General features: G+C 40.7%; 1 protein-coding gene across 1 annotated transcript in view; it reads right to left on the bottom strand.

Moving 5' to 3' along the window:
* Positions 1-12,021, bottom strand: part of rdgBbeta (cytoplasmic phosphatidylinositol transfer protein 1) — a 185,692-nt gene extending 173,671 nt beyond the window's left edge. The window contains exon 1 of the mRNA XM_067139742.2: positions 11,813-12,021. Within this exon, the coding sequence (XP_066995843.1) occupies positions 11,813-11,863 (51 nt within the window). The 5' untranslated portion in view covers positions 11,864-12,021. The remainder of the gene's footprint in view (positions 1-11,812) is intronic.
* Between the last annotated feature and the right edge of the window lie 5,166 nt (positions 12,022-17,187).

Raw genomic sequence — 17,187 nt, 5'->3', positions numbered from 1 at the left:
ATGTGGTATTGGGAGATGGCAAGTTCGAACCTCTCGTTAGGAACCCTGGGCTGTACCTTAAGGTCATGGCCGCTACATTCGCAGCCGTTGCTGTTTCCTACCACATTGTCGTCTATACAGGTGCAACATTAAACACACAAGAAATACGGAACCATTATGATCAAGTTAGTCAAATATTAACTACCAGATGAAAAAATGAAGAAAAAAATCAGTAACCACAACACACTAAGTAAAAGAAACAGGGTTACTGCTGAATATGAAGGTCATTTTTCCCAGACTTACTGTTGTTGTGAAGGATGGTGGTGTAGGGGTAGCATGCCTGCCTTTTATCAGGAGGCCCCAAGTTCGCATTTCCAGCCAGTTCAAGAATTTCTCTCTGAACTGAGGGCTGGAACGGGTTTTACTCAGCCTCATGAGACCAACTGAGGAGATGTTTGATACAAGAGGCAGCGAGCCCCGTCACGAAAGCCAAGCAATATGACTGAGGATGTTATCAAGCTGACCTCATGACATTCCAGTATCTGCAGGCCATCTATATGGGCACTATGGCCATAACACTGAAAGATGCATTCTGACAGTTCTTAGAGGGCGGTCTGTTTACTGCCTGCCAGGGTGGGGAAAAAGAAATAGGGGGTATGACTGCCACTGCAGTTGCCATGGAGATAAGCCTGCTGGCTGGCTCATGTTGCTTGGAGTTGCCAAACCTCTCACTTCTGAGTTGTATACAACAGATCACAGCAGTCTGAACGAATGAGCAAATGAGCCGTAAGCAAGGGTAAGGAGAAAGGAACGCAGGAATATGGCAACACCATGCAATGCTCCTCCCTCCAGCCCGATCTGTCAAAATGCTTCTTTTAATATTAAGGGTATAGTCAACTGGCAAGCCAAGGCCCAAAATGGGCCATATGTGCCACAGAGGTATTAAGAAGAAATTCAGCAATGGGATAGTTGGGAAAAGTACATAAACGACCTAAAATGCATCTGATGGCTCATTAAGGACTTGATGTTTTATTCCAACAATGATGTACACCAAATTATTGAGGAGCCAAAAGATATGTGAGAAAATTCCTTCCACATACCCAAATGTTGTCGATAATTATCTACTCTTAAGTTGTCCGGCTCCATGGCTAAATAGATAGCATGCTGGCCTTTTGTTACAGGCGTCCCAGGTTCGATTCCCGGCAGGGTCGGGAACTTTAACCATCATTGGTTAATTTCGCTGGCACGGGGGCTGGGTGTATGTGTCGTCTTCATCATCATTTCATCCTCATCATGACACGCAGGTCACCTACGAGCGTCAAATCAAAAGACCTGCACCTGGTGAGCCGAACATGTCCTCAGGCACTCTCGGCACTAAAAGCCATATGCCATTCCCATTTGATTACTCTTAAGTTGAGTATTTATGACAATAATAAGAATACGTTGAAGGTTAGGTCAAATGTTCCACCTTTACAATACTAAGATTCTTTATTAACTAAATATTGACATGATTTTTAATTATATCGGGACATGTTTCGTCTACCTTGTAGACATCATCAGCCATAAAAACTTTTGAGAAAAAGCTACAAGGACAAGGACAAAGTAACACATTGAAATAATTCGGATAACCGAATATGTCATTTAAAATGGTGAAGAATTCAGAACTGTTTTGAGCACAGCACTTAAGAATACCGTTGATATTAAAATTAAAATTGTCCACATGGGATGATTCAGTAAAAACTTTGCATTAAAATTCTTCCTTTTTGTGTGATATGTTAATATATAATATTCTGTTATGTCGTGAAGGCTTGATAATGAATTGCACAATGTTCATTCTAATAGGATAATAACGATGTATAAGAAATCCAGCGAGCATATGTTAAAGCCGTCTTATTGGTGTAGTGTTGGCATTTCCTGTTGAAAAGTTAGGTGGAAAATTTGAACGTGATGACGTAATGTGGAATGTGCAATAGAGGGCCCTAGAATAAGAAAAATAGCTGTTGTTAGTGTTAAAATAGGCAAGTTTTTGTGTCTTGAGATGTAAAGTAATGAAAAAATGAAAAATGAGAAGTGCGGCACATCTGATTACTTACGTTCTCGCCTGTCTGACAGCGACTAGTTCAGTGTGGAAGCCTGTGGTTGACTGAGAGCGAACTATGGAGGTCGTGTGTGAAGGGAGCCGCCATGAGGGGAAATTAGGGGAAGGTTAGGATCAGTAGGTGGGAAGCCGGCACATGGAAGCTTGTTAGTGGGTTTGTCAAAGTAAGAACTATTGAGCAATGCCTCAAAAATTACGTTCGCAGTTTCGGAAACTTCATTCAAATTGTGAAAGGGATTGCATTTATGATCTATATTAATATAGATGTTTTCTAAAACATTGAGTAAAGTGCTTTTATTATGAAAATAAAGAATTTTTAAGTCCTGTTCTATGGAAGTGAAGGAATGATTGGATTCTGTCATGTGAGTACTCATGGCGGAGTACCTTCTATGTTTAGCGGAGTTGATATATTCCTTATATCTAACTGAAAAGCCTCTTCCGGTTTGCCCAATGTAGCTCGCGGAACATTGGTTACACTTTAACTTATAAACGCCTGACCTATTATATTTATTCATAGTGTTGTTAATTTTATGTTGGTTGTAAAAAAGATTAGTATTATTGTTGACTGTTTTAAAAGCAATGTTGATCTTATGTTTCTTGAGGGTGTTTGTGATATCATAAATCTTACTATTTGTGTAAGTGAAAGTGGCGTATTTGTCTGTTTTTCTTTTTGTTTCTCTAAGTAAAGTTGAACTGGATTTGTTAGTAACTTTATTGATTATCCTGTCAATGAAATGCCTGCTAAAACCATTTTTACTCGCTATTGAGGCATTGCTCAATAGTTCTTACTTTGACAAACCCACTAACAAGCTTCCATGTGACGGCTTCCCACCTACTGATCCTAACCTTCCCCTAATTTCCCCTCATGGCGGCTCCCTTCACACATGACCTCCATAGTTCGCTCTCAGTCAACCACAGGCTTCCACACTGAACTAGTCGCTGTCAGACAGGCGAGAACGTAAGTAATCAGATGTGCCGCACTTCTCATTTTTCATTTTTTCATTACTTTACATCTCAAGACACAAAAACTTGCCTATTTTAACACTAACAACAGCTATTTTTCTTATTCTAGGGCCCTCTATTGCACATTCCACATTACGTCATCACGTTCAAATTTTCCACCTAACTTTTCAACAGGAAATGCCAACACTACACCAATAAGACGGCTTTAACATATGCTCGCTGGATTTCTTATACATCGTTATTATCCTATTAGAATGAACATTGTGCAATTCATTATCAAGCCTTCACGACATAACAGAATATTATATACTAACATATCACACAAAAAGGAAGAATTTTAACGCAAAGTTTTTACTGAATCATCCCATGTGGACAATTTTAATTTTAATGTCAACGGTATTCTTAAGTGCTGTGCTCAAAACAGTTCTGAATTCTTCACCATTTTAAATGACATATTCGGTTATCCGAATTATTTTAATGTGTTACTTTGTCCTTGTCCTTGTAGCTTTTTCTCAAAAGTTTTTATGGCTGATGATGTCTACAAGGTAGACGAAACATGTCCCGATATAATTAAAAATCATGTAAATATTTAGTTAATAAAGAATCTTAGTATTGTAAAGGTGGAACATTTGACCTAACCTTCAACGTATACTCACGACAATAATGAAGTTTATTTTATGTAATAATAAGAATGTTATTGGCTTTACGTCCAACTACTTTCATGGTTTTCAGAGACGCCGAGGTGCCGGACTTCAGTCCCGCAGGAGTTCCTTTAAGTGCCATTAAATCTACCGACATGAGGCTGACGTACCTGAGCACCTTCAAATACCACCGGACTGAGCCAGGATCGAACCCGCCATGTTGGGGTCAGAAGACCAGCGCCTCAAACGTCTGAGCCACTCAGCCCAGCAATTTTATGACATTTGCATAATTCAGACTCAGCAAAAGAAATTAATTAATTAATTAATTAATTAATTAATTAATTAAGTAATTTGTGTTTAATTCATATATAATTTATCATTTCACTTTGCCAGAAAAAGAACGGATTAAGTGAAATATTTTCTCTCTGCAGAAAAATGATGGTGTGAGATCCTGAATTCCCCACTGCTTTTGAGTCATGAAAATCAATAAAACATATAACTAAGTATGAGATGAAATTTTCTGAAAAACATTCCACAATGTGAGAATACTTCAAACATTGTCAGCTTTTCCCCTACTTACGGCACAATACACAAATGAGAAGAAGGCATATTACAGATGGCTTCAAAAAAGAAATGTAGATAAGAGCCAAGACATAGTGTACATGAAAGGAACAACGTAGAACAAATAACTGGACTTAGGAAATGAAAAAATGAAATGAAATGAATGATACCTGAAGTGCAATGGCAAGCTAAGAGTCATTTAGGTGGAATACTACAGTATAATGCGGTATAGTTTTATGCAATTTACTAGATTGTAAGGACAAAAAACACTATTCAGAATTATCAATCATAATTTTTTTTTTTTTTTTTTTTTTTTTGCTAGGGGCTTTACGTCGCACCGACACAGATAGGTCTTATGGCAACGATGGGATAGGAAAGGCTTAGGAGTTGGAAGGGAGCGGCCGTGGCCTTAATTAAGGTACAGCCCCAGCATTTGCCTGGTGTGAAAATGGGAAACCACGGAAAACCATTTTCAGGGCTGCCGATAGTGGGATTCGAACCTACTATCTCCCGGATGCAAGCTCACAGCCATGCGCCTCTATGCGCACGGCCAACTCGCCCGGTAATCATAAATCTTGGAACGTGAGATCTGAAATGCAGGAAGGTGATCTACAAAAATAAATATTTACAGGACTGTCGAAAACCAGGTAAGAAATACGAATCACATGGATCATATGCAAGTCTTTACGTTATCTTTTCCCCAGGATAGCGTTGAAGTGAGAAAAATGAAACAAAGGTGCAAGAAAACCACCAAAAAGTGGATATATAGCAGAGCAGTATATGAAATAGAGAGGGGGGGGGGAAGGGAAAGATAACAGAAACAGCTACGTTAGGAATGAACACACTGGAGTAAGCTTTACAATGAAATGACATCAGTTGTGGAGTCCTATAATGCAAACAGGAGTACAAAGGAGAGGTTAAGAATCCTACATGGCGTGGCTCGCATGACTACGTAATACAATACACACTTAACACTTAGGTGCAGCTAATGACAAAACAATTTTGTCTGGTTTGGTTAGATGAATGCCTAATATAAGGACCAAAGTTCTGGATAGGGTAGACCATTGGCTAGTGACAAGACCATAGGTCAGGGGACAAGCAAAGGGGGCCTTGGAGCACAAGCCACCAGGTTACAGTCGTGAAGTGGCCCACACGCCTCTAACATCTCCTGTGACAGTATTGGCAACTGACAAGACCACTGGTCTGGATAAGTTAGACCAATGCCCAGTGACAAGAACAAGATCAGCACATTTTATGTTTGACAGTGCACAAAACTTCAATTAATGAATACTGCTCGTAATTTCAGTAAGATTTACCATTTTCCAGTGCATGCATCTAGGCACGATTGCACTGTCATTTGTTTCTCTCAAATCTCGTACGGTGACAAAGCAATTGGGTGGTGTGAATAAAAACGAGCACGCACTCTTTACTCGCGAATTTAGAGCATGCACTCGCAGTGAGGTGAATAAAAACTGCCTGTCGGAAGCAATCACTCACAGCAGACCTGTGACCTTGAGCACACACTCCAGTCGCTCGAGTAGCAGAGTGGGCGCTCCAAATTTCTGGTGAATAAAGATAAAGCAGGCGCTCTTTCCGGTAAGCGCCTGCTCATGTTTCCTTGAGTTAACTCAATAGGTGACTCCAAATGATAGTGTCAAGTTCAATAGCATGGCAGAGGTAATGGTGGTGGTTAATCGGAAAAGAAAATTATATAAACTTCGCAGAGAATCATCTCTACTTGACTACAGAGTGTTATAAAGGTCCAGTAAGGAGCATGCTGAAGAGCCTCCGTGGCTCAGACGGCAGCACGCCGGCCTTTCACTTTTGGGTTCCGTGGTTCATATCTCGGCCACTCCATGTGCGATTTGTGCTGGACAAAGCGGAGGCGGGACAGGTATTTTTCTGGGTACTGCAGTTTTTCCTGTCATCTTTCATTCCAGCAACACTCTCCAATATCATTACATTTCATCTGTTAGTCATTAATCATTGCCCCAGAGGAGTGCGACAGGCTTTGGCAGCCGACACGATTCCTATCCTCACTGCTTCATCTGACCCAGTCAGATGACTGGAAACAGGCTGTGGAATTTCAAGGAGCATGCTGAATGGTTAGCGGAGCATTTCCTTGGGCACTCCAAAGAGGTGGTGCACTAACAAATGAAGAAAAACTGTAAATCTTCTTGCGTTATGTTGGTGACCCTGGGTTTCAGAGTGGAGTTGGTGAAGACATCTCGGAGAACTGTGTAAAAAACATTTTTGTAGGTTTTGACCTGAACAGAAATGAAAGCAGATTATTAGATAAAAATCCAACAAATGTTGCTTGGATACAGGAAACCAAACCAAACCAAACCCCATGGCACTACAGCCCTTGAAGGGCCTTGGCCTACCAAGCGACCGCAGTTCAGCCGAAGGCCTGCAGATTACGACGTGTCATGTGGTCAGCACGACGAATCCTCTCGGCCGTTATTCTTGGCTTTCTAGACCGGGGCCGCTATCTCGCCGTCAGATAGCTCCTCAAGTCTAATCACGTAGGCTGAGTGGACCTCGAACCAGCCCTCAGGTAAAAACCCTGACCTGGCCGGGAATCGAACCCGGGGCCTCCGCTGTGCTTCCGCTCTATATTTTTATTCACCACAAATGCGGAGTGGAAGCTCATCGGCAGGGAGACACTCAAGGCACTCAGCGAGCACACACTCACTCGCTTAGACTCATTTTTATTCATACCACCCATTATTCTGGATACGTTAGGGTAGATTAGTGACAAAACAATTGGTCTCGACTGGTTAGGGTAGGTTAGTGACAAAGCCAACCATTGGTCTGGCTTGGTTAGGCCATTGGTCAGGATCAAGCAAAGGGGGTCTGGGGAGGTAAGCCCCCATGCTAGAAGCCGCAAAGCAGCCCAAGGACTCTAGTATCCCACGTGACACCTCCAATGGTCTGGATTGGTTAGGATAGGTTAGTGACAAAGCCACTGGCCATTGGTCTGGATCAACAAAGGAGGCATGCCCCCAGGTTAGAAGCCGCAATGCACCCCTTAGGCCTCTAGTGTCCCGCATGAGACTTCCATTGGTCTGCGGGTAGGTTAGTGTATTTCTTGTGAGCGGGTTGATGATAGAATTAATTTTACTTCATTGCTGGGAGTGACGTCATATCCCATTGTGTCTCACCTAATGGAAGTGCTGGTATGTTGTTAGGCGATGGATTATGGCGGGTGATAAATTGTATTCGGTTGTTGTTGTTTGAGTCATCAGTCCATAGACTGATTTGATGCAGCTCTCCATGCCAACCTATCATACGCAAACTTTTTCATTTCTACGTAACTACATCATCCTACGTCTGCTCTAATCTGCTTGTCATACTCAAACCTTGGTCTACCCCTACTGTTCTTACCAACTACATTTCCTTCAAAAACCAACTGCACAAGTCCTTGGTGTCTTAAGATGTGTCCTATCATTCTATCCCTTCTCCTTGTCAAATCGATCTCCTCTCACCTATTTGATTCAGTATCTCTTCATTTGTGATTCGATCTATCCATCTCACCTTCAGCATTTTTCTGTAACACCACATTTCAAAAGCTTCTATTCTCTTTCTTTCTGAGCTAGATATCACCCATGTTTCACTTCCATACAATGCCACACTCCACACAAAAGTCTTCAAAAACCTCTTTCTAATTCCTATATCAATGTTTGAAGTGAGCAAATTTACTTTCTTAAGAAAGCTCTTCCTTGCTTGTGCTAATCTGCATTTTATGTCCTCCTTACTTCTGCCATCGTTAGTTATTTTACTACCCAAGTAATAACATTCATCTACTTCCTTTAAGACATCATTTCCTAATTTAATATTTCCTGCATCACCTGCCTATGTTCGACTGCACTCCATTACTTTTGTTTTGGACATATTTATTTTCATCTTGTACTCCTTACCCAAGACTTCGTCCATACCATTCAGCAGCTTCGAGATCTTCTGCAGTCTCAGATAAAATAACAATATCATCGACAAATCTCAACGTTTTGATTTCCTCTCCTTGGATTGTGATTCCCTTTCCAAATTCCTCTTTGATTTCCTTTACTGCCTGTTCTATGTAAACAGTGAAGAGAAGGGGGGACAAACTGCAGCCTTGCCTCACTCCTTTCTAGATTGCTGCCTATTTTTCAAAGCCCTCAATTCTTATCACTGCAGACTGATTTTTATACAGATTGTAGATAATTCTTCGTTCTCGGTATCTGATCCCAATCACCTTCAGAATCTTAAATAGCTTGGTCCAATCAACATTACCGAATGCCTTTTCTAGATCTACGAATGCCATGTACGTGGGCCTGTCCTTCTTGATTCGTTACTCTAAGATCAGGCGTTGAGTCAGGATTGCTTCACGCGTTCCTACATTTCTGAAGCCAAATTAATCTTCTCCCAACTCAGCATCAATTTATCTATCCATTCTTCTGTAAATAACACGTGTTAAAATTTTGCAGGCATGAGATACTAAACTAATGGTGCAGTAGTTTTCACACTTGTCAGCATCGGTTTTCTTGGGAATAGGTATAACAACATTCTGCTGAAAATCGGATGGCACTTCTCCTGTCTCATACATCCTACTCATTAAATGGAATAACTCTGCTATGCTGGTTTCTCTTAAACCAGTCAGTAATTCAGAGGGAATGTCATCAATTCCAGGTGCCTTGTTCCTATTTAGGTCTCTCACAGGTCTGTCAAACTCTGACCTCAAAATTGGGTCTCCAATTTCATAAGCACCAACAGCCTCTTCTTGTTCCAGAACCAAATTATCTTCATCTTCGCCTTGATACAACTGTTGTATAGGTTCCTGCCATCTTTCTGCTTTGTCTTCTTTCCCTAGAAGTGGCTTTCCATCTGAGCTCTTAATATTCATACACCAAGATTTCCTTTCTCCCAAGGTTTCCTTAATTTTCCTGTATACAGCATCTACTTTTCCTAGGACCATATAACCTTTGACATCCTTGCACTTCTCCTTCAGCCAGTCTTCCTTAGCTACCTTGCACTGTCTATCCACTTCATTCTTTAATTGCCTGTATTCTTTTCTGCCCTCTTCCTTTTCTAGCATTCTTGTATTTTCGTCGTTCATCAATCAGGTCTAGTATCTCCTGAGTTATCCACTGATCCTTAGTTGAATTTTTCCTCCTTCCTAACATTTCTGCAACAGCCCTGCTGACTTCATTTTTCATGACAATCCACTCTTCCTCTATTGTGTTTCCTTCAGCCTTTTCATTTAGTCCTTTTGCAACATGTTCCTTGAAACAATCCCTCACACTTTTTCTTTCAACTTGTCTAGATCCCATCTTTCCTTTCTTCAATTTCTTCAGCTTCAGATGGCATTTCATGACCAGCAAGTTATGGTCAGAATCCAAGTCTGCTCCTGAGAAAGTTTTGCAATCCAACACCTGGTTTCTGAATCTCTGCCTAATCATAATGAAGTCTATTTGACACCTTCCAGTGTCTCGTCCATGTATAAAGCCGTCGTTTGCGGTGTTTGAACCAAGTATTGGCAAGGACTAAATTATGATCAGTGCAGAATTCAACCAGCCGACTTCCTCTTTCATTCCTTTGTCCCAATCTGAATTCTCCTACTGTATTACCTTCTCTTCCTTGGCCTGCCACTGTATTCCAGTCTCCCATCACAATTAGATTCTCGTCTCCTTTTACATATTGTATTAAATCTTCTATCTCTTCATATGTTCTTTCAATTTCCTCATCATCCACTGAACTGGTAGGCATATAGACCTGCACTATTGTCGTGGGCATTGGTTTGGAGTATCTTGATGACAATAATTCTTTCACTATGCTGGTAGTAGTAGCTTACCCACTGCCCTATTTTCTTATTCATTATTAAACCAACTCCTGCATTTCCCCTGTTTGATTTTGTGTTGATAATTCGGTAGTCGCCTGACCAAAAATCCCGTTCTTCCTGCCAACGTACTTCACTTATACCAACTACATTTAACTTTAGTCTATCCATCTCCCTTTTCAGATTCTCTAATCTACCACAACGATTCAAACTTCTAACATTTCACGCTCTGACTCGCAGAATGTCAGCATCCATCTTCCTGATGATCGCCCCCTCTCGTGTAGTCCCCACCCGGAGATCCGAATGGGAGACTAGTTCACCTCTGGAATATTTTACCCAGGAGAAGCCATCATCAGTACATCATTCGTACAGAGAGAGCTGCATGTCCTCAGTAGTTAACGGCTGTCGTTTCCCGTTGCTTTCAGCCGTGTAGCAGTATCAACACAGCTATGCCATGTTGAGTATTATTACAACGCCGTATCAGTCAATCATCTAGACTGCCGCCCATGCAACTTCCGAAAGGCTGCTACCCCCCTTTCGATGAACCATTCCTTAGTCTGGTCTCTCAACAGATACCCATCCGTTATGGTTGCACCTGCGTCTCGGCTATCTGCTTTATTGGGACACGCAAGCCTCCCCACCACAGCAAGGTCACATGGTTCGCAGGGGAGGTGTATTAGGTTATAAAGGCAAAATTATTTCTGGGGGACGGTGGGTGGGTTCTTGGCTGTCGCAGTGAACACATCTCTCCTCTACAAGGTATTCCACTTCAGATTTCTAACATATTGCATCCTTAACATGCTATAAAAGTGTGGTAAGCCATACTAAATTTCTACCATATAAATTCAACTTCAATTCAAATTCACTTCTAGTTGGGACAACTGCTTGGAAAGGCCTACACAACATTTTCGACAAATGGGGATGGATTTTAATCAAAGTTTCAAAGGCAGAAATAATGAGCAAGGTATCACTTCTATACCAAACATTTGAATATAACTTAATATCTGTGGTCTTACTCATCACCAAGACTCGTTTCTTTTTTAATGTACTTTATGGTTTGCTTTACTAGGCTCCAACACAGATTCTTATGGCAACGGTGGGTTTGAAAACGGAAAGGAAGCGACTGTGGCCTTAACTAAGGTACCGTACAGTCCCCTCATTTGCCTGGTGTGAAAATGGGAATCCGCTGAAAAATATTTTCAGGGCTGCCGAGATTGGGGTTCGAACCCACTATATCCCGAATGCAAGCTGACAGCTACTTGACTCTAAACGTACAGCCACTCGCTCGGTAGACTCTTTAGTGATTGACATACTCTTCACCCGCAATGGGAGTCCAGGAAAGGTTCACGTATACTCAAGAGGACTGGATGTACGGGGGTGGGTAACCCACATTTTCCTACCCTAAGTTTCATGGAATGTCTCTATGCATTCCATTACAGAATTTCAACCGAGTATTAATAACGTACAGAAAACAATTAACTTCTCATCTGAAACACAAATATTGGAATATAAACTGACAAGACAGCAAATAATGGAATTAAATCCTGCATTAATATGCATTTCAATAACGTTTAATCGAACCTGAAACACTAATATTGGAATAAAAAATTACAAGACAGTAAACAGAGTGAAAACCTGCCGTTGTAAACATTTCAATAACGTTTAATCAAACTTTAGCTACGATAAAACAACCAGTATAACGCTAACAGAGTATACAGTATTAAAATATCGTCATGTCATAATCGGAAAACTTACCTCTTCCACTGTCAAAGGCATACATATCCGGTATTCCTTTGTGAGAACCATTTTACTTGGAGAAGTGGATAATCGCAACTTGATTTTATCGAATACGATGTGGCACTCCACGTGATTCGAAATGAGTGACAACGTCAAATTACCTCACGACAGCAATAAAGTAGAAATGGCTACATAAAAATGGCTAGGGTTCTATCGCCAATGTTTAACAACACCACCATGCTCCCTACCAAAGAGGATAGATTGATGAAAAACATTTCACTTTTGAGTATTCACATAATATAATATTGCCAACCAAAGTAATCTAGCTATAGAACACTATTCAGATGTTGGTAATATAACATAACGAGATCAATCAGGGAGTAAAGAGTTCCTACAGGTCTTCTATATACTTGTCTTGTCTTGTCTTGTCTTGTCTTGATAATTTAATGGACTTCGCTTGAGAGCGGTATACCCAGCCACGTAACCTATAAAACAAAACCAAAGTATGGCGGAGGCGGACAAATAAAGTCAAAAGTGTAAAAAAAAAGGGGGGGAAATTAAGGAATGAAACGACAAAACGACTACACAGGAAAATCACAAGGACACAAGGGTACTAATCTTTACGCCAAAACGGGTGATGCTTGGCGACTTTCTACCAATCACAAACAGACTGGGTCAACACTGAGGGTAGAGATAAGCGTACCGATACTACTGGACTGGGTTGGTATAAAACAAATACCGGAGGGAGTTCGTGTTATTTGGTTACATTACTACTGGCATTCCTGGGAGACCTATTCTGTGAAGCAACACAAGATTCTATGTTGTGTAAAAGAGCCACAACTTCCTCCTGCAGGGTAAGGAGCCTTTTTGACCATGTGGCATCGTTCTCAGCTGCCTTAGCATACGCTCCTAGTTTGTCGGAAATAACTGGAATTAATTTCTAAACCGGGTTCGAAGCCCGGGATGTTGCTGGCTATGCGGTCGCAGGCGACACAGCCTGCTTGGAAGGAACCGAAGTGTTCGTCCCGGATACTGAGGCTTTGGGAGATATGTCAGTTGTAGCCGAGGGAGGTATTTTGAGGAGTGCACGATATCCCTGGAGATCATAACCTGGCGACCTATGTGGACTCGGGGTGGGGGATGAGACAACCGCCATAAATTTACGTTTTCTGGGCTGCTGATTCTGTAGAACCGAGAGATTTCTGGAGTGGAGGAAATTGTTGAAGGGTCAAAAGGGGGTGGAATCTATTGGACACTGGGGTAAAAAAAGACTCTGAGGATAAAGGAGAAGCTTCCAAAGCCTGCTGTTTTTTCATATCCTGTTGTCGTTTATGTTCTGGGCATTGCAGAGATCCTACTGAATGCTCCCCTGAACAATTGAGACAAAGTCTAGTAGGATTCGTACATACTGTAGTTTCATGATCGTGTGCGCAATTGGCGCACCGAGGGATTTGAGCCCTAACGTTTTTTCTGGTATGGCCATATCGTTGACATCGCCGACAGATCGTCGGTTGAAAGACAAATGGGTCGACCTGGGTACGAACCCGATAAATGGAAACGAAGGCAGGTAAATTCTGGCTGCGAAACGTGAGTTTAATGGTGCCAGTTGGAATATAACTGACCCGTCCATCCTGAACGGAGCGTCGTTTCATTCTCTGAGCTCCAACGATAGCGGCGGTCGATTCAGCAACCTTACAAATTTCCTCTACTGACAAATCTTTATCAACCCCTCGAATAACGCCTATCTTATATAGTGACGCGGAAGGAATAAACGCTTGAAGATGTTTTTTCTTTAAGATAGGGTTGGAGAGAAAGTTATTAGCTTTTGTTCTTGTCTGAAACTCAGTTTGAATCCTATGGCGACCTCACCAAGCAATGTGAGTAACACCCTCAAATTTACGGTCATAAAATAGTTTTCCCAAAGTCATGGGATGTATGCTGCCCAATTTCTTACTTTCATCAATGGCCTCCACAAATACTATATTAGGGGCCTGTATGTGCATCATCGTATGTCTCCGTTTCAGGTTTAATAGAATACACATCAACCGTAGTAGAGGGAGCACGGTTACTATCAGATGGGGTTGGGTCATTTAACACAAGGGTATTTTCCATAGAGTACTCACGAATATAAACTTCAAAAGACTCCTCCTCCATACTCTGTCCCCCACTCGACTCCGCCATGAGGTGGGGAGTGAGTTAGAATTTAAGACATATAATACAAACTCTCGTACCGCTCCCAAGGAAGCTAAGCAAGATGAAACACGTTACCAACTCCGAACCTACTCGCACACCACACTGAGTTATATGCTAGCACCGATAGTCACACATCTACTCGCCAACACGATTCAGAGCAAAAGTGTCTTCTACTTAATCATAGTATCAAATCAATGATGTAGTATCGTATATACCGCTAGATGGACGACTCAGCAAATAGACTGAGGTCAGCTACCTGCCATTCTGTACGGCAAGAAAGAGTCCACGCGTTAGCTATTGTAATAAGGTTTGCCTTATTTATGTCTATTATATGCCTTGATTTACTTTTAAAATATGGTTATATGCATTGTATATAACGGCATTGCACAAAAATACAGAGCAAAGAACACGATATATCCTTTCATAGGTAAGAAATTTAACTTGTTATTACATGTTATTCAAGGCGGTCACATTTTAATCGCTGACTATATAATAACTGTATAAAAGCCGCTTAGGTATTATTATACTGTATGTTCATTGAAGAATTGTTCTTCTTTTACTAACAGATTCCCGTTGAATAATAAAGATGTATTGAAACGGTAGGTTACCGCTGTCAAGCGGAAAGGATTTGTGCCCAGCAAGCACACTTTTATTTGTGGTGCACATTTCGTACGGTACATGAACCAAGGCCTTGTGGTGGGAAATACTCACTAATTAGAAATGCAGTTCCATGTGTATTCGACTTCCCGGGATACCTAAAAACTCATCACAAAACAATTGAAGAGCCTGACAGTTTGGCTACCCAAGCATTAGATTAATTGTCACGGCACAGAGGTAGGTCTTCAGCTGTGCCCATAACCCCGACTCAGAACCTCAGCCTGGTCCTCCTTGTATTGCTGATCACAATTATGGTGCTACAAAAATAGAACAAACTATCTCCCTGCTCTCTCCGAACAAGAAGGCGCTTAAGAAGCAGACCAAGAGTTTTCAGCAAAAGGTACGGCGCAAATCATCAAAAATATAATATTGCAAAGATTGAATTAGTAAAGTGAAAGATGATAATCTCATGAACGAACATTCTGTAACTGTTTTGCACAGTAACTTTTCTGGCGTAGGCCTTGAACTTTCTGATAATCAGCTAATTAATGGGTCAAGATTTTATAACGGTAGAAGATATTCAGAAGAGGTCAAGACATTTGCACATACTGTTAACTTCTTTTCCCCAAGAGCATATGACTATTTGAGACAGATTTTCACTCTGCCTGCATCTAGTTCATTGGGAAATTGGATGGGTTCTGTACAGTGCTGTCCTAGCTTCTTTTCTGATGTCCTTACTGGTATTAATAAACATCAAGTCTCTGCAGAAGAGGCATTATTAGTAGACAGCATGTATATAAAGGAAAGAACTGCGTATAATCCCCCTTTGCGTAAATATGAACGATTCACAGACTATGGAAACATTGACATTGAAGAGCCTGACAGTTTGGCTACCCAAGCATTAGATTTCTTGTTGGTTGGTTTCAGGAATTTTTCATGTCTAATTGGTTATTTCCTTGTGAATAAATTGACAGGAACAAATATAGCAAGTTTAATTAGGGTCTGCCTAACTGTAACAGCGGAACATGGTATCCCTGTCTTGTCACTTACTTGTGATTGCTGTAATGTTAATGTTGAAGCTCTGAAGCAACTAGTGTGTCGATTTAAGAATACTTGATGGATAGAAAACATTTCTTCAGTCAACCTGTGTTAGAGTGCAATGTATATGTATTTTTTGATGCATGCCATGTTCTCAAGCTAGCACGCAATGCCCTTTGTGACTTAAATGTTTTGCACGACTCAGATGGCAATGTTATAAAATGCGAACATACTGTAGATGTGTTTGAGGTGCACGATTCAGAGCAAATGAAGTTAGCTAACAAACTGGGTGTCAAGCACATTCACTTTCATAAACACAGGGTGAATGTTAAAATAGCTGCACAAACCTTGAGTTCATCAGTTCCTGATGCTCTGATTTTCTTAAAGAACATTTTTTTAGATTCTGATGGTACCATTCGATTTATACAGATTTTTGATATGATTTTTGACTCAGTGAATTCCAAAAATCCCTATGCTATTGGCTTTAAAATGCCCATTTCTAGAGATAATATAATTATGATGATAAAAGGCAATTGACGACGCAATTAAGTATATTCCTAAGTTTGAGGACCCCTGACAGTCAGCTGCTGATAAGCCACAGAAGAAAAATGTCTGTACTTTCTTGTTGTTTGTGCACTGAGTCAGAAATCGTTAGCAGTAGATTTACTGACTAGAGAAAATGAGAGATTTAGCTACTTGCTAATTTACAGATTCTCACAAGATCATCTTGAACTATTCATGTATCAGAGGCAAGAATGGTTTCAATAACAACCCTGATGTTGTTCAGCTGAAGACAAGTTTGAAAAGAATTTTAGTTAGGAATGCCATTTTGCCCTCAAGATATTCCAACTGTTTGACTTTCGGTGCAGAATCAGTTAATGCTTTCATTCAGTTGAAATGGAGGAGATCTTCAAAATTTTCAGAAACTCTATTCACTGAACAACATCTGAAGTCATTTCAAATGCCCTGTAACATAGACTCTGTAACCCTGACAGTTTACAAAGAAGCTATTTTGTGTTATGTTGGTGGTTATACAATAAGGCAGCTGTACAATAAACTGAATTGTAAAATCTGTTTAAATGCATTACTGTGGACTACTGTAACTCCTGAGTTGGAAGACCATTGTTATTTCTCAGCTTCAGCAAGTTATTCTTTCTTTGAGTGCAAGAATAGGGGTGAGTTAATTAAAACATGTGAAGATGTAGTGAGAGTGCTTACTGTTTGTGAAAAAAATTCAGGTTGCTTGTTTCTAGCACAGAGGGATATTCCATAATTCATAAGAAGATCTTCATGCTTTGTTGCTAAGTACTGCCATTAATTACATTTTTTATTGGAAGGTCAGCAATATTTTACACATTGGCAGATCACCATGCCACTGATGTAGCATGTGAAGATAGTCACAGGGTTCAACTCGTTAAACTGATAAGTCATATGTTACGACCAGTCTTACTATACAGAAGTGATTTAAAGAAAGACATGTGTTTTCAGGCCACATTGTAATAAGACCGTATTGTTTATTAAAGGACTGTGATCTTATGTAAATAGGGCTGCCAGATTTCCGGATG

Source organism: Anabrus simplex, chromosome 2, assembly GCF_040414725.1.
Source record: "Anabrus simplex isolate iqAnaSimp1 chromosome 2, ASM4041472v1, whole genome shotgun sequence".
NCBI lineage: Eukaryota > Metazoa > Arthropoda > Insecta > Orthoptera > Tettigoniidae > Anabrus > Anabrus simplex.
The sequence above is the reverse complement of the archived record's forward strand: the minus strand, read 5'-3'. Positions and strand labels throughout refer to the sequence as shown.